Source organism: Delphinapterus leucas, chromosome 7, assembly GCF_059928025.1.
Source record: "Delphinapterus leucas isolate spDelLeu-1000000601 "Yukka" chromosome 7, BTC_Dleu_Yukka2, whole genome shotgun sequence".
In the NCBI taxonomy this organism is placed as follows: domain Eukaryota; kingdom Metazoa; phylum Chordata; class Mammalia; order Artiodactyla; family Monodontidae; genus Delphinapterus; species Delphinapterus leucas.
This window is the reverse complement of record NC_143135.1, coordinates 44254970-44273665: the sequence shown is the minus strand read 5'-3', so window position 1 is coordinate 44273665 and position 18696 is coordinate 44254970. Positions and strand designations below refer to the sequence as shown.

Below are 18696 nucleotides of genomic sequence, written 5' to 3'. Positions count from 1 at the left end.
AAGCTCAGCTCGGGGAGAGGCCTGGAAGCGATTCTCCCTTACAGCTCTCAGAAGGAGCCGACCCAGCTGACTCCCTGATTTCGGACTCCTAGCCTCCAGAACTGGGAGATGACAGTTGTTGAAGCCACCCAGTTTGTGGCACTTTGTTGCCCCAGGAAACTAATGCACCGTGATTCATGGAGGAAGAGAACGGTCTTAGAAACTGGATGGGGCAGTTGTTGTAGACAAGTGTCTGAAGCCCAGCAGATGACGCTCCAGTGGCCAACGAGCCGTCCTGGTTTCTTGGGATGGAGGACTGAGGCTGTCTTCCGGAGGCGGTAAGTGCTGCGCAGAGGCAGAGGGAACCTCCTCTCTGGAGGTGGCCCTGAGGTCGAGGCACCCTTCTTGCTGCCCTGGGCCTCCTAGAGAAAGCCAGCAGCTTGCACAACGAGCTCCCACTGTCTGCAGGGGTTTAAAGCCTCCTTTCTCAGGGATGTAGAGTAGGGAGAGCACACTGGGACACATCTTGGGCTACAAGCACTCCAAGTTCAGAGGAGCCAGGCCTGAATCTCCACCGAGCACCAAATAACTGCAAAATCCCTTTTCTTAACCAATAGTATTTTATTGTCAGTTATAAATATTTTCCATGTGTCCCCTATTTACAGTTGCAAAATAGTTTATGATATTATACCCTCACCCACCGTTCGGCCTCTTTCTATAAACTCCATGAACATTGAATGGGAAATAAAAAGCTCTTTTGGGGGCCCACCAACCTGGTTCCCCAGACTCCAAACAACCCCACACGGACAGCAGGCAATGTTGCAGCGGGTGCTACACAGTAGCAAAGGGGCGGGGTGTGAGACGACTCCCGGAGGGGTCAGGACGCCAGGCTCCTCAGGACATTGGTGATGCTCCAGTGCTGGCCCGAGCACCTCTGCAGCACCAGCTGGAAGCCAAACTCTGCGCCGCTATTCTCCTGCAGCTCCAGACAGCGCTTGGACTTGCGGTTCTGGATGGGGCCTCCCTAGGAGCCAGGGTGGAAAGTGGGGTCAGAGGGCTTGGGGGAGCCTCAGGCCTACTGGCTGGTGGGGATTACTTGTAGGTGCAGGTGTCTGGGATCCTGTGAGGCTGCGGGAGGCCTGGGGTCAGCATTCCCACGAAGCCCGAGGATCCCTGTCTCGAAGTGCTGGTCTCCTCCCTGAGACTGAACTTGTGCCTCCGTTTTCTTCACAGGCCCCTAGTTCTTTGCTAGGACAGAGGACAGAGATGCTCCGCCCCCGCTTCCATCTACCTGGCTGGGGTGTGACATGCTGGTCTGCTCCTACAGCTCCCACCCCAGGGGCTGGGTCCTGCTCCCCATAAGCATGGGCTGGGGTCCCGTTCTGAAAATCCTAGTTCCTTGGGACCACTCCATGATTGGCCTGAATTTGAGCATCGCCAGAGGCCCAGGACCTCCTGCTTTTAGGGTCCTTGCCCCCAGCTGGACCTCTGGAGTCATCAGTGCTGGCCTCAACCAAACCCAGGCTCCTAGATACTACCTTAGGGCACTGGGCTCCCTTAGCCCTGGATATTCATGGTTTCCCTCCATGCTACTGATGTCCCAGAAGGTTCTGTAGCCATGCATACTCAGTTTATGCTCAAAGCCCCTTGAAAGAAGGGAGGTTCTTCTGCTTCTCAAAGCAGCCCCACAGCAGCAAAGAAGAACCCCCCAATTTTTGCTTTTAGTGAGATCCTTGCAGGCCTTAGACACTCTGGGGCTACCGGTTGTCACCTGGGCATCAGCTCAGACTGTGCATCTCTGAGTTCCACCAAAGATGTGCTGCTCAACTGGGCTTTGGCCTCCCAAGCAGGCAGGTTCTTATAAGTGGGCCCCCTGTAGCTTAATGGTCCTTGAGTGTATGGCCAAACTCACCTTCTCCCCAGAGTCTACCCCTCCTGTGTTTCCCATCTCAGCAATAACCAGGCATTTCCACCGATGCCTCCGCCTTCTCCCCAGCATCTAATTAGGCACCAAGTCCTGCCAGTTCCACCTCTCTCGTGCCTTGTGCCTGTCCCTTCATCCCCATCCCATCACACCTGCCCTGATTTGGCCCACTGTCTTCTGTAACCTGGACAACGGCACCAGCCTCCTAGCTGACCCCCCCCTTTCCCCTCCAGAAGCAGGACCCTGCAGCCCACCCTCCAGCTGCCCCCCGTGCCCATCCCAGCGAAGAGCACTCTGAGAGAGGGGGGACGCACACCTCTTCTGTAAGGAAGTCATCCCCGGTCGGCCACCGCTGTCCCCATGGCGACCACTGACACCTCAAGAGAACATTGAGACTCAATTCCCACAGCTGCCTAGGAAACTGGCAGCATCTCCCGCCGCTGAGCCCTGCGACCCACCGACCCCATGCCCCAGTGGGTATCCGACAGAACGGTTTGCACCGGTTGTGAAACAGAATTTGTAAAAGCTCCAACCTGGAAACAACGCAAACAGCCATCAACAGCAGAATGGATAAACAACTTGTGGTTATTCACATAATGGGATACTACTCAGCACTAAAAATGAGCAAACTAGAGCTCTGCTCAGTAAGGAGAAATCCCACAAATACAATGTTTGTTAGCCAAAGAAGCGAAAGAGCACACACACAGGTCTACTTACATAAGCTTTCCAAACAGGCAAGATAAGACCATAGACTTGGAGTCGGGAGTCAAGCGTGGGTATCTTGGGCAGGAGGGAGTGGAAAATGATTGACAGGAGGCAAAGGGGTGCTTCTGGGGGGTTGGGAGTGTGCTATTTCCTGACCTGGGTGGTGGGTACATGGGTGTTGGCTTTGTTTTCAATTACTGAGTTATTATTGTTTAAAATTATTTTGGTACATATGTTTGCATGTTTCTATATGTGTATGGGTTATTCTTCAGCTAAAAAAATTGAAAACAGAAATCCAGCTCCCTCAGAAGGAGTGGCAGAGGGCTCAGCGTATGGATGTGTGTGTCGGGGAGCGGGGGGTGCGGTTCCTCATTTCCCATGTGTGCGACATGGCCCGGGGGACCGCAGAGCTCCTCAGAAGCGTTCGAGTGAGTAAAGCAGGGCCTCCCGCTGTGCCCCGACCCCAGCACCTCCCCCGAGGAAAACACAAGAGCAGAGACACAGCACAGCAAAGGCAGCTCACCTGGGGCCCACAGGTGCAGCCAGAGAGAAGCCTGCAGGCTCAGGCCCAGAGGGGACAGAGGGACGACTGGCCACTGGGCAAGGGCTCACAAAGGCCCCCCATGTTGGAAGAGACATGGGAGACTGACCCTCTCGTTCTCGCCTACCAGCTGACCGAGCCCTCCTGGCTGAGCACCCTTTCCTGGGCCGCGCCATCTTTGGAGCATTGTCCTTCACTAAAATCCTTGTCTGGGGGGCAACCAGCAAGGGGTTCCAGACTGTGCCCTCGGGTTTCCACATGGGGGTCAGATCCTGCCTCTCCACCTCGTCCCTTCCCCTAGGGGAAGGTGAGGCCCATGGCTGCCCGGTTCCATGCTCTACCAGGCGAAACATTCCCAGTTCCTTGTGGGACAATCTGGTTTCATTTTTCCATCCTGGTTGCCCTCCTTTGGACAAACTCCAGTTGTTTTTGTGTCACTCAGAACTGACCACCACCTCATCTCCACTGGACAAGAGACTCCTTCAACATAGCCAAGGGATCTGCACTTTTGGTGGCCGCATCACGCTCCGGAACCCCGATGGGATGGCTGCGGAGGCCAGCTTCAAGTCGTCCCCTCAGAAGCTGTGGTCCTCCTTGGGTCCTCACTCTGTCCCTCTAAGCCTGGACTTTTGAGCCCAGAGGCATCCCTTGTGACGCTTGCTCTCAGCAAGGCCAGCCTGTCACTTTGCCAGGCCCAGGTTTCTGTGGCCTGAGCACTCTGCCGCCCACACCCAGGCTGGGCCGTGTCACTGGTGCTTCCTCTGTGGGCCTGGGGCCAGCCACCCCTGACCCTCCCATACCCCTGGCAGCCTGGTCGTGTGTCCTACCCTATGACGCTGGAGTAGAGTTCAGGCAGGGTGGTAATGAAACCAGCCCAGCTCTCTAACTCACAGGGTCTGCTGGTGATTCGGGTGGTGAGACAGAAAGGGGAGAGGGCTGGATGAGGATGCTTTTCTGGTTGCCGACTGTGTGGCCTGGGGCAAAGCCGCTCTGCCCTCCTGGTTCCATCGTCTCTAGGGCCAGATCGTAATTTCTGCCCTGATGACTGAGGGTTGAGCAGAAGGACTGATGGGCAACCCCTTTACCGCTACAGAACAACGAATGGCTATGAGGCTATTCACAGTGTCAGGATATCTGGACTCCAGAAAAAGTGCACAACAGGCAGAAAGGGGGGCCAGACCAGGATTCTGACTGCTCGGCGTGGCCTTGCCAACAGCGAGGCTGCTTCAACGGCCCCAGACCACTGAGGCTTGGAGAAATCTGTCCTAGACAGGGAGGCCACAGCCCCTCCTTCCCCGCCAGCCACTCGGGCACCGTGCCAAGGCCAAGAGAGAGAGGCAGGGGCAGAGATCGCTGAGAAGTATAGTGTTCCTTCAGAGACTCAAATATGGCACTTTCCAAAGATGGCAGAAGAGTAAGACGTGGAGATCACCTTCCTCCCCACAGATACACCAGAAATACATCTACACGTGGAACAACTCCTACAGAACACCTACTGAATGCTGGCAGAAGACCTCAGACTTCCCAAAAGGCAAGAAACCCCCCACGTACCTGGGTAGGGCAAAAGAAAAAAGAATAAACAGAGACAAAAGGATAGGGATGGAACCTGCACCAGTGGGAGGGAGCTGTGAAGGAGGAAAGGTTTCCACACACTAGGAAGCCCCTTCGCGGGCGGAGACTGCAGGTGGCGGAGGGGGGGAGCTTCGGAGCCGCGGAGAAGAGCACAGCAACAGGGGTGTGGGGGGCAAAGCGGGGAGATTCCCGCACAGAGGATCGGTGCCGACCGGCACTCACCAGCCCGAGGGGCTTGTCTGCTCACCCGCCGGGGCGGGCGGGGCTGCGAGCTGAGGCTCGGGTTTCGGTCGGAGCGCCGGGAGAGGACTGGGGTTGGCGGCGTGAACACAGCCTGCAGGGGGTCAGTGCGCCACGGCTGGCCGGGAGGGAGTCGGGGAAAAGTCTGCACCTGCCGAAGAGGCAAGAGACTTTTTCTTCCCTCATTGTTTCCTGGTGCGCGAGGAGAGGGGTTTAAGAGCGCTGCTTAAAGGAGCTCCAGAGACGGGCGTGAGCCGCGGCTAAAAGCGCAGACCCCAGAGACGGACATGAGACGCTAAGGCTGCTGCTGCCGCCACCAAGAAGCCTGTGTGCGAGCACAGGTCACTATCCACACCCCCCTTCCGGAGAGCCTGTGCAGCCCGCCACTGCCAGGGTCCCGGGATCCAGGGACAACTTCCCCGGGAGAACGCACGGCACGCCTCAGGCTGGTGTAACGTCATGCCGGCCTCTGCCGCCGCAGGCTCGCCCCGCACTCCGCGACCCTCCCTCCCCCCGGCCTGAGTGCGCCAGAGCCCCAGAATCAGCGGCTCCTTTAACCCCGTCCTGTCTGAGCGAAGAACAGACGCCCTCCGGCGACCTACACGCAGAGGCGGGGCCAAATCCAAAGCTGAGCCCCTGGGAGCTGTGAGAACAAAGAAGAGAAAGGGAAATCTCTCCCAGCAGCCTCAGAAGCAGCGGATTAAAGCTCCACAATCAATTTGATGTACCCTGCATCTGTGGAATACCTGAAAAGACAACGAATCATCCCAAATTGAGGAGGTGGACTTTGAGAGCAAGATCTATGATTTTTTTCCCCTTTTCCTCTTTTTGTGAGTGTGTATGTGTATGCTTCTGTGTGAGATCTTGTCTGTATAGCTTTGCTTCCACCATTTGTCCTAGGGTTCTATCCGTCCATTGTTTTTTTTTAAATTTTTTTCTTAATAATTAATTTTAATTTTAATAACTTTATTATACTTTACCTTCTTTCCTTCCTTCCTTCCTTCCTTCCTTCCTTCCCTCCCTCCCTCCCTCCTTTAGACAACGAATCATCCCAAATTGAGGAGGTAGACTTTGAGAGCAAGATTTATGATTTTTTCCCCTTTACCTCTTTTTGTGAAGGTGTATGTGTATGCTTCTGTGTAAGATTTTGTCTGTATATCTTTGCCTCCAACATTTGTCCTAAGGTTCTATCCGTCCCTTTTTTTTTTAAATAATTATTTTTTAATTCAATAACTTTATTATACTTTATTTTATTTTACTGTATCTTCTTCCTGTCTTTTTTCCATCCTTCCCTCCTTCCTTTCTTCCTTCCTTCCTCCCTCCCTCCCTCCTTTCCTTCTTTTCCCCTTTCTTCCTTCCTTCCTTCCTTCCTCTCTCTCTCTCTCTCTCTCTTTCTTTCTTTCTTCATACTTCTACTAATTCTCTCTACTTTTTCTCCCTTTTCTTCTGAGCCGTGTGGATGAAAGACTCTTGGTGCTCCAGCCAGGAGTCAGGGCTCTGCCTCTGAGGTGGGAGAGCCAGCTTAATGACACTGGTCCACAAGAGACCTCCCAGCTGCACATAATATCAAACAGCAAAAATCTCCCAGAGAGCTCCATCTTAACACCAGCACCCAGCTTCACTCAACGACCAGCAACCTACGGTGCTGGACAACCTATGCCAAACAACTAGCAAAACAGGAACACAACCCCATCCATTAGCAGAAAGGCTGCCTAAAATCATAATAAGGCCACAGACACCCCAAAACACACCACCAGACGTGAACCTGCCCACTAGAGAGACAAGATCCAGCCTCATCCGCCACAACACAGGCACTAGTCCCCTCCACCAGGAAGCCTTCACAACCCACTGAACCAACCTTAGCCACTGGAGACAGACATCAAAAACAACGGGAACTACGAACCTGCAGACTGCAAAAAGGAGACCCCAAACACAGTAAGATAAGCAAAATGAGAAGACAGAAAAACACACAGCAGATGAAGGAGCAAGATAAAAATGCACCATACCTAACAAATAAAGAGGAAATAGGCAGTCTACCTGAAAAAGAATTCAGAATAATGAGAGTAAGGATGATCCAAAACCTTGGAAGTAGAATGGACAAAATGCAAGAAACATTTAACAAGGACCTAGAAGAAATAAAGATGAAACAAGCAACGATGAACAACACAATAAATGAAATGAAAAGTACTCTAGATGGGATCAATAGCAGAATAACTGAGGCAGAAGAACGGATAAGTGACCTGGAAGATAAAATAGTGGAAATAACTACAGGAGAGCAGAATAAAGAAACAAGAATGAAAAGAACTGAGGACAGTCTCAGACACCTCTGGGACAACATTAAATGCACAAACATTCGACTTATAGGGGTTCCAGAAGAAGAGAAAAAGAAAGGGACTGAGAAAATATTTGAAGAGATTATAGTTGAAAACTTCCCTAATATGGGAAAGGAAATAGTTAATCAAGTCCAGGAAGCACAGAGAGTCCCATACAGAATAAATCCAAGGAGAAATACGCCAAGACACATATTAATCAAACTGTCAAAAATTAAATACAAAGAAAACATATTAAAAGCAGCAAGGGAAAAACAACAAATTACACACAAGGGAATCCCCATAAGGTTAACAGCTGATCTTTCAGCAGAAACTCTGCAAGCCAGAAGGGAGAGGCAGGACACATTAAAAGTGATGAAGGAGAAAAACCTGCAACCAAGACTACTCTACCTAGCAAGGATCTCATTCAGATTTGATGGAGAAATTAGAAACTTTACAGACAAGCAAAAGCTGAGAGAGTTCAGCACCACAAAACCAGCTTTAAAACAAATGCTAAAGGAACTTCTCTAGACAAGAAACACAAGAGAAGGAAAAGACCTATAATAACGAACCCAAAACAATTTAGAAAATGGGAATAGGAACATACATATCGATAATTACCTTAAATGTAAATGGACTAAATGGTCCCACCAAAAGACACAGATTGCTAAATGGATACAAAAACAAGACCCTTATATATGCTGTCTACAAGAGACCCACCTCAGACGTAGAGGCACATACAGACTGAAAGAAAGAGGATGGAAAAAGACATTCCATGCAAATGGAAACCAAAAGAAAGCTGGAGTAGTAATTCTCATATCAGACAAAATAGACTTTAAAATAAAGACTATTAGAAGAGACAAAAAAGGACACTACATAATGATCAAGGGATTGATCCAAGAAAAAGATATAACAATTGTAAATATTTATGCACCCAACATAGGAGCACCTCAATACATAAGGCAAATACTAACAGCCATAAAAAAGGAAATTGACAGTTACACATTGATAGTAGGAGACTTTAACACCCCACTTTCACCAATGGACAGATCATCCAAAATGAAAATAAATAAGGAAACACAAGCTTTCAATGATACATTAAACAAGATGGACTTAATTGATATTTATAGGACACTCCATCCAAAAACAACACAATACATATTTTTCTCAAGTGTTCATGGAACATTCTCCAGGATAGATCATATCTTGGGTCACAAATCAAGCCTTGGTAAATACAAGAAAATGGAAATTGTATCAAGTATCTTTTCCAACCACAACGCCATGAGACTAGATATCAATTACAGGAAAAGATCTGTAAAAAATACAAACACATGGAGGTTAAACAATACACTACTTAATAACGAAGTGATCACTGAAGAAATCAAAGAGGAAATCAAAAAATACCTAGAAACAAATGACAATGGAGACACGACGACCGAAAACCTATGGGATGCAGCAAAAGCAGTTCTAAGGGGGAAGTTTATAGCAATACAAGCCCACCTTAAGAAACAGGAAACATCTCGAATAAACAACCTAACCTTGCACCTAAAGCAATTAGAGAAAGAAGGACAAAAAAAACCCAGAGCTGGCAGAAGGAAAGAAATCATAAAAATCAGATCAGAAATAAATGAAAAAGAAATGAAGGAAACAATAGCAAAGATCAATAAAACTAAAAGCTGGTTCTTTGAGAAGATAAACAAAATAGATAAACCATTAGCCAGACTCATCAAGAAAAAAAGGGAGAAGACTCAATAGAATTAGAAATGAAAAAGGAGAAGTAACAACTGACACTGCAGAAATAAAAAAGATCATGAGAGATTACTACAAGCAACTCTATGCCAATAAAATGGACAATCTGGAAGAAATGGACAAATTCTTAGGAATGCACAACCTGCCAAGACTGAATCAGGAAGAAATAGAAAATATGAACAGACCAATCACAAGCACTGAAATTGAAACTGTGATTAAAAATCTTCCAGCAAACAAAAGCCCAGGACCAGATGGCTTCACAGGTGAATTCTATCAAACATTTAGAGAAGAGCTAACACCTATCCTTCTCAAACTCTCCCAAAATATAGCAGAGGAAGGAACACTCCCAAATTCCTTCTACGAGGCCACCATCACCTTGATACCAAAACCAGACAAGGATGTAACAAGAAAGAAAACTACAGGCCAATATCACTGATGAACATAGATGCAAAAATCCTCAACAAAATACTAGCAAACAGAATCCAACAGCACATTAAAAGGATCATGCACCATGATCAAGTGGGGTTTATTCCAGAAATGCAAGGATTCTTCAATATACGCAAATCAATCAACATCATACACCATATTAACAAATTGAAGGAGATCATATGATCATGACATATCATGATCTGTTCTGGTTATATCAGGTTCTTCATGACATTTTTTTTTCCTTAAATTCCATATATATGATCATGTCAATAGATGCAGAAAAAGCTTTTGACAAAATTCAACACCCATTTATGATAAAAACCCTGCAGAAAGTAGGCATAGAGGGAACTTTCCTCAACATAATAAAGGCCATATATGACAAGCCCACAGCCAACATCATCCTCAATGGTGAAAAACTGAAAGCATTTCCACTAAGATCAGGAACAAGACAAGGTTGCCCACTCTCACCACTCTTATTCAACACAGTTTTGGAAGTTTTAGCCACAGCAATCAGAGAAGAAAAGGAAATAAAAGGAATCCAAATCGGAAAAGAAGAAGTAAATCTGTCACTGTTTGCAGATAACATGATACTTATACATAGAGAATCCTAAAGATGCTACCAGAAAACTACTAGAGCTAATCAATGAATTTGGTAAAGTAGCAGGATACAAAATTAATGCACAGAAATCTCTGGCATTCCTATACACTAATGATGAAAAATCTGAAAGTGAAATGAAGAAAACACTCCCACTTAGCATTGCAACAAAAAGAATAAAATAGGAATAAACCTACCTAAGGAGACAAAAGACCTGTATGCAGAAAATTAAAAGACACTGATGAAAGAAATTAAAGTTGATACAAATAGATGGAGAGAAATACCATGTTCGTGGATTGGAAGAATCAACATTGTGAAAATGACTCTACTACACAAAGCAATCTATAGATTCAATGCAATCCCTATCAAACTACCACTGGCATTTTTCACAGAACTAGAACAAAAAATTTCACAATTTGTATGGAAACACAAAAGACCCCGAATAGCCAAAGCAATCTTGAGAACGAAAAATGGAGCTGGAGGAATCAGGCTCCCTGGCTTCAGACTATACTACAAAGCTACAGTAGTCAAGGCAGTATGGTACTGGCACAAAGACAGAAAGATAGATCAATGGAACAGGATAGAAAGCCCAGGGATAAACCCACACACATATGGACACCTTATCTTTGATAAAGGTAGCAGGAATGCACAGTGGAGAAAGGACAGCCTCTTCAATAAGTGGTGCTGGGAAAACTGGACAGCTACATGTAAAAGTATGAGATTAGATCACTCCCTAACACCATACACAAAAATAAGCTCAAAATGGATTAAAGACCTAAATGTAAGGCCAGAAACTATCAAACTCTTAGAGGAAAACATAGGCAGAACGCTCTATGACATAAATCACAGCAAGATCCTTTCTGACCCACCTCCTAGAGGAATGGAAATAAAAACAAAAATAAACAAATGGGACCTAATGAAACTTCAAAGCTTTTGCACAGCAAAGGAAACCATAAACAAGACCAAAAGACAACCCTCAGAATGGGAGAAAATATTTGCCAATGAAGCAACTGACAAAGGATTAATCTCCAAAATTTACAAGCAGCTCATGCAGCTCTCTAAAAAAAACAAACAAACAACCCAATCCAAAAATGGGCAGAAGACCTAAATAGACATTTCTCCAAAGAAGATATACAGACTGCCAACAAATACATGAAAGAATGCTCAACATCATTAATCATTAGAGAAATGCAAATCAAAACTACAATGAGATATCATCTCACACCAGTCAGAATGGCCATAATCAAGAAATCTAGAAACAAATGCTGGAGAGGGTGTGGAGAAAAGGGAACACTCTTGCAGTGTTGGTGGGAATGTGAATTGGTTCAGCCACTATGGAGAACAGTATGGAGGTTCCTTAAAAAACTACAAATAGAGCTACCATATGACCCAGCAATCCCACTACTGGGCATATACCCTGAGAAAACCAAAATTCAAAAAGAGTCATGTACCGAAATGTTCATTGCAGCTCTATTTCCAATAGCCCGGAGATGGAAACAACCTAAGTGCCCATCATCGGATGAATGGATAAAGAAGATGTGGCACATACATAGAATGGACTATTACTCAGCCATAAAAAGAAACGAAATTGAGCTATTTGTAATAAGGTGGATAGACCTAGAGTCTGTCATACAGAGTGAAGTAAGTCAGAAAAAAAAAAGACAAATACCGTATGCTAACACATATATATGGAATTTAAGAAAAAAATATATCATGAAGAACCTAGGGGTAAGACAGGAATAAAGACACAAACCTACTGGAGAATGGACTTGAGGATATGGGGAGGAGGAAGGGTGAGCTGTGACAGGGCGAGAGAGAGGCATGGACATATATACACTAAAAACGTAAGGTAGATAGCTAGTGGGAAGCAGCCGCATGGCACAGGGATATCGGCTAGGTGCTTTGTGACCGCCTGGAGGGGTGGGATAGGGAGGGTGGGAGGGAGGGAGATGCAAGAGGGAAGAGATATGGGAACATATGTATATGTATAACTGACTCACTTTGTTATAAAGCAGAAACTAACACACCATTGTAAAGCAATTATACCCCAATAAACGTTAAAAAAAAAAAAAAAAAGAGGAAACAGGCTGTCTACCTGAAAAAGAATTCAGAATAATGATAGTAAGGATGATCCAAAACCTTGGAAATAAAATAGACAAATGCAAGAAACATTTAACAAGGACCTAGAAGAAATAAAGATGAAAGAAACAATGATGAACAACAGAATAAATGAAATTAAAAATACTCTAGATGGGATCAATAGCAGAACTGAGGCAGAAGAACGGATAAGTGACCTGGAAGATAAAATAGTGGAAATAACTACTGGAGAGCAGAATAAAGAAACAAGAATGAAAAGAACTGAGGACAGTCTCAGACACCTCTGGGGCAACATTAAACGCACGAACATTCGAATTATAGGGGTTCCAGAAGAAGAAGAGAAAAAGAAAGGGACTGAGAAAATATTTGAAGAGATTATAGTTGAAAACTTCCCTAATATGGGAAAGGAAATAGTTAATCAAGTCCAGGAAGCACAGAGAGTCCCATACAGGATAAATCCAAGGAGAAATACGCCAAGACACATATTAATCAAACTGTCAAAAATTAAATACAAAGAAAACATATTAAAAGCAGCAAGAGAAAAACAACAAATAACACACAAGGGAATCCCCATAAGGTAAACAGCTGATCTTTCAGCAGAAACTCTGCAAGCCAGAAGGGAGTGGCAGGACACATTGAAAGTGATGAAGGAGAAAAACCTGCAACCAAGATTACTCTACCTAGCAAGGATCTCATTCAGATTTGATGGAGAAATTAAAACCTTTACAGACAAGCAAAAGCTGAGAGAGTTCAGCACCACAAAACCAGCTTTAAAACAAATGCTAAAGGAACTTCTGTAGACAAGAAACACAAGAGAAGGAAAAACCTACAATAACGAACCCAAAATAATTTAGAAAATTGGAATAGGAACATACATATCGATAATTACCTTAAATGTAAATGGACTAAATGCTCCAACCAAAAGACATGGATTGGCTGAATGGATACAAAAACAAGACCCATATATTTGCTGTCTACAAGAGACCCACTTCAGACGTAGAGACACATACAGACTGAAAGTAAGGGGATGGAAAAAGATATTTCATGCAAATGGAAACCAAAAGAAAGCTGGAGTAGTAATTCTCATATCAGACAAAATAGACTTTAAAATAAAGACTATTAGAAGAGACAAAGAAGAACACTACATAATGATCAAGGGATCGATCGAAGAAGAAGATATAACAATTGTAAATATTTATGAACCCGACATAAGAGCACCTCAATACATAAGGCAAACACTAACAGCCATAAAAGGGGAAATCGACAGTAACACATTCATAGTAGGGGACTTTAACACCCCACTTTCACCAATGGACAGATCATCCAAAATGAAAATAAATAAGGAAACACAAGCTTTAAATGATACATTAAACAAGATGGACTTAATTGATATTTATAGGACATTCCATCCAAAAGCAACAGAATACACATTTTTCTCTAGTGCTCATGGAAAGTTCTCCAGGATAGATCATAGCTTGGGTCACAAATCAAGCCTTGATAAATTTAAGAAAATGGAAATTGTATCAAGTATCTTTTCCAACCACAACGCTATGAGACTAGATATCAATTACAGGTAAAGATATGTAAAAACTACAAACACATGGAGGCTAAACAATACACTACTTAATAACGAAGTGATCACTGAGGAAATCAAAGAGGAAATCAAAAAATACCTAGAAACAAATGACAATGGAGACACGACGACCCAAAATTTATGGGATGCAGCAAAAGCAGTTCTAAGAGGGAAGTTTATAGCAATACAATCCCACCTTAAGAAACAGGAAACATCTCGAATAAACAACCTAACCTTGCACCTAAAGCAATTAGAGAAAGAAGAACAAAAGAACCCCAAAGTTAGCAGAAGGAAAGAAATCATAAAAATCAGATCAGAAATAAATGAAAAAGAAATGGAAGGAAACAATAGCAAAGGTCAATAAAACTAAAAGCTGGTTCTTTGATAAGATAAAAATAAATAAACCATTAGCCAGACTCATCAAGAAAAAAAGGGAGAAGACTCAAATCAATAGAATTAGAAATGAAAAAGGAGAAGTAACAACTGACACTGCAGAAATAAAAAAGATCATGAGAGATTACTACAAGCAACTCTATGCCAATAAAATGGACAACCTGGAAGAAATGGACAAATTCTTAGGAATGCACAACCTGCCAAGACTGAATCAGGAAGAAATAGAAAATATGAACAGACCAATCACAAGCACTGAAATTGAAACTGTGATTAAAAATCTTTCAACAAACAAAAGCCCAGGACCAGATGGCTTCACAGGTGAATTCTATCAAACATTCAGAGGAGAGCTAACACCTATCCTTCTCAAACTCTTCCAAAATATAGCAGAGGAAGGAACACTCCCAAACTCATTCTACGAGGCCACCATCACCCTGATACCAAAACCAGACAAGGATGTCACAAAGAAAGAAAACTACAGGCCAATATCACTGATGAACATAGATGCAAAAATCCTCAACAAAATACTAGCAAACAGAATCCAACAGCACATTAAATGGATCATACACCATGATGAAGTGGGGTTTATTCCAGGAATGCAAGGATTCTTCAATATATGCAAATCAATCAACGTCATACACCATATTAACAAATTGAAGGAGAAAAACCATATGATCATCTCAATAGATGCAGAAAAAGCTTTTGACAAAATTCAACACCCATTTATGATAAAAATCCTGTAGAAAGTAGGCATAGAGGGAACTTTCCTCAACATAATAAAGGCCATATATGACAAGCCCACAGCCAACATCATCCTCAATGGTGAAAAACTGAAAGCATTTCCACTAAGATCAGGAACAAGACAAGGTTGCCCACTCTCATCACTCTTATTCAACATAGTTCTGGAAGTTTTAGCCACAGCAATCAGAGAAGAAAAGGAAATAAAAGGAATCCAAATCGGAAAAGGAGAAGTAAAGCTGTCACTATTTGCAGATGACATGATACTATACATAGAGAATCCTAAAGATGCTACCAGAAAACTACTAGAGCTAATCAATGAATTTGGTAAAGTAGCAGGATACAAAATTAATGCACAGAAATCTCTGGCATTCCTATACACTAATGATGAAAAATCTGAAAGTGAAATGAAGAAAGCACTCCCATTTACCATTGCAACAAAAAGAATAAAATATCTAGGAATAAACCTACCTAAGGAGACAAAAGACCTGTATGCAGAAAATTAAAAGACACTGATGAAAGAAATTAAAGATGATACAAATAGATGGAGAGATATACCATGTTCTTGGATTGGAAGAATCAACATTGTGAAAATGACTCTACTACACAAAGCAATCTATAGATTCAATGCAATCCCTATCAAACTACCACTGGCATTTTTCACAGAACTAGAACAAAAAATTTCACAATTTGTATGGAAACACAAAAGACCCCGAATAGCCAAAGCAATCTTGAGAACGAAAAATGGAGCTGGAGGAATCAGGCTCCCTGGCTTCAGACTATACTACAAAGCTACAGTAATCAAGGCAGTATGGTACTGGCACAAAGACAGAAAGATAGATCAATGGAACAGGATAGAAAGCCCAGAGATAAACCCAAGCACATATGGTCACCTTATCTTTGATAAAGGAGGCAGGAATGTACAGTGGAGAAAGGGCAGCCTCTTCAATAAGTGGTGCTGGGAAAACTGGACAGCTACATGTAAAAGTATGAGATTAGATCACTCCCTGACACCATACACAAAAATAAGCTCAAAATGGATTAAAGACCTAAATGTAAGGCCAGAATCTATCAAACTCTTAGAGGAAAACATAGGCAGAACGCTCTATGACATAAATCACAGCAAGATCCTTTCTGACCCACCTCCTAGAGGAATGGAAATAAAAACAAAAATAAACAAATGGGACCTAATGAAACTTCAAAGCTTTTGCACAGCAAAGGAAACCATAAACAAGACCAAAAGACAACCCTCAGATTGGGAGAAAATATTTGCAAATGAAGCAACTGACAAAGGATTAATCTCCAAAATTTATAAGCAGCTCATGCAGCTTAATAACAAAAAAACAAACAACCCAATCCAAAAATGGGCAGAAGACCTAAATAGACATTTCTCCAAAGAAGATATACAGACTGCCAACAAATACATGAAAGAATGCTCAACATCACTAATCATTAGAGAAATGCAAATCATAACCACAATGAGATATCATCTCACACCAGTCAGAATGGCCATCATCAAAAAATATAGAAACAATAAATGCTGGAGAGGGTGTGGAGAAAAGGGAACACTCTTGCAGTGTTGGTGGGAATGTAAATTGATACAGCCACTGTGGAGAACAGTATGGAGGTTCCTTTATAAACTACAAATAGAGCTACCATATGACCCAGCAATCCCACTACTGGGCATATACCCTGAGAAAACCAAAATTCAAAAAGAGTCATGTACCAAAATGTTCATTGCAGCTCTATTTCCAATAGCCCGGAGATGGAAACAACCTAAGTGTCCATCATCGGATGAATGGATAAAGAAGATGTGGCACATATACACAATGGAATATTACTCAGCTATAAAAAGAAACGAAATTGAGCTATTTGTAATGAGGTGGATAGGCCTAGAGTCTGTCATACAGAGTGAAGTAAGTCAGAATGAGAGAGACAAATACCGTATGCTAACACATATGTATGGAATTTAAGAAAAAAAAATGTCATGAAGAACCTAGGGGTAAAACAGGAATAAAGACACAGACATACTAGAGAATGGACTTGAGGATATGGGGAGGGGGAAGGGTAAGCTGTGACAAAGCGAGAGAGTGGCATGGACATATATACACTACCAAACGTAAAGTAGATAGCTAGTGGGAAGCAGCCGCATAGCACAGGGAGATCAGCTCGGTGCTCTGTGACCGCCTGGAGGGGTGGGATAGGGAGGGTGGGAGGGAGGGAGACGCAAGCGGGAAGAGATATGGGAACATATGTATATATATAACTGATTCACTTTGTTATGAAGCAGAAACTACACACCGTTGTAAAGCAATTATACTCCAATAAAGATGTTAAAATAAATAAATAAATAATAAAACAGAAAAAATATATATAGCACTTTCCAGGCCCTTCCCTGGCCCAGCTGTGCCCTCAGCACCCTAGAGACAGGAAACACAGGGACCCTGAGGCAGAAACAGCCTGTGTGGTCTCCGGGAAGGCGCTGGAGGAAATGGAGTGAGGCCAAGAGCAGGGCTGTGAAGGAGACACAACCTCAGTGAGGGCATCTGGGCCTGTAGGGAGGGTGGAGAATGAGGTCAAGAAAGCACCCTCCCCAAAGGCTCTGAGAGGAGAATCTTCTAGAATAGAGTAGTAAGGCCACCTTGGAGGCCTGGTATACATCTTGGTACGTATGTGGGATACGGAGAGAGGAGCCATCCCACCTTTTGGTGCTGGAGCCAGTAGCCAGTCTCCCTCCCGTCTTCCTTCCTGGACCTCAGCCTCTCTCACTGAGCAAACTGTGGGCTCTCGCCCCCTCTCCGGCCAAATGCCATTCACCAAAATTGCAAAGGAGCCTTCCTGTTCTCGATTTAGTCCCTTCCTGGTGAGCTCAGTGCCTTTGGGAGCAGTCTGGTGGTATTACCATCCTTACCTCTACCTGCGGGCTCTGGCCCTGAGGTAAAAGTAGTTACAGTCAAGGCTTATTTACCATGTCCCCAGCACTGTGTCAAATGCTTCACACACTCAATCTCAAGTGTTCTTCACCATAACCCTGAGCGGTGGAGATGATAATTATCCCCATTTTGTAGAACTGGAGACTGAGGCTCAGAGAGGTGGGGTCACATGGTCAGTCAGTGGTAGAACCAGGCTGAGAACCTGGGAGTCTGCCCCCTTCGCTGTTCCTCACTAGGATGAGTGGCCACACCCTCCCCTCCATTTATCCCACCCCACACCTGCCTCAAGGTAGTAGACTAGACCGAGAGCTGCTGGTGTCCCATTGCCTGGGGTGGAAGGTCATCTGAAGAGCTTCAAGGGCTCTGGTGAGTCAGGTTGGTCTAGTTCTTTTGAGAGGTCTCTGCAAAGACATGATTTATCCATCTATCCATCCATCCAATATTTAATGAGTGCCTACCACATGCCAGGAGCAGTTCCCGCCCACTGAGATACATCAGTGACTAAACAGGAGAAGATCTTTGTCTTTGTGGAGACTATATTCCAGGAGGGGGAGCAAATGGTAAATTCTATAGTGTGTTAGAGGTGCTAAGATTGTGCACAAAAATGTAGAGCAGTGCTGTGGACAATGTGTCTGCTTAAAATTCATATGTTGAAGCCCTGATCACCAGTGTGATGAGAGGTGGGGCCTTTGGGAGGTAATTAGGTCATAGGGGTGGAGCCCTCATGATGGAATTAGTACCCTTACAAGAAGAGTCACAGGAGGGATGACCTCTTTCCCTCTGCCTCGTGAGGACACAGTGAGAAGGTGTGACACGCCAGATCTGCTGGCACCATGATCTTGTACTTTCCAGCCTCCAGAACTGTGGGAGATAAATGTCTGTTGTTCAAGCTTCCCAGTCTCTGGTCCTTTCTTGTTATAGC

At 44.3% G+C, this 18696-nt stretch overlaps 1 protein-coding gene across 1 annotated transcript in view; it reads right to left on the bottom strand.

Moving 5' to 3' along the window:
* Positions 1-580: 580 nt before the first annotated feature.
* GALNT18 (polypeptide N-acetylgalactosaminyltransferase 18) overlaps positions 581-18696 on the bottom strand; it is a 353583-nt gene continuing 335467 nt past the window's right edge. Inside the window, exon 11 of the mRNA XM_022555677.3 lies at positions 581-1003. Within this exon, the coding sequence (XP_022411385.1) occupies positions 857-1003 (147 nt within the window). The 3' untranslated portion in view covers positions 581-856. The remainder of the gene's footprint in view (positions 1004-18696) is intronic.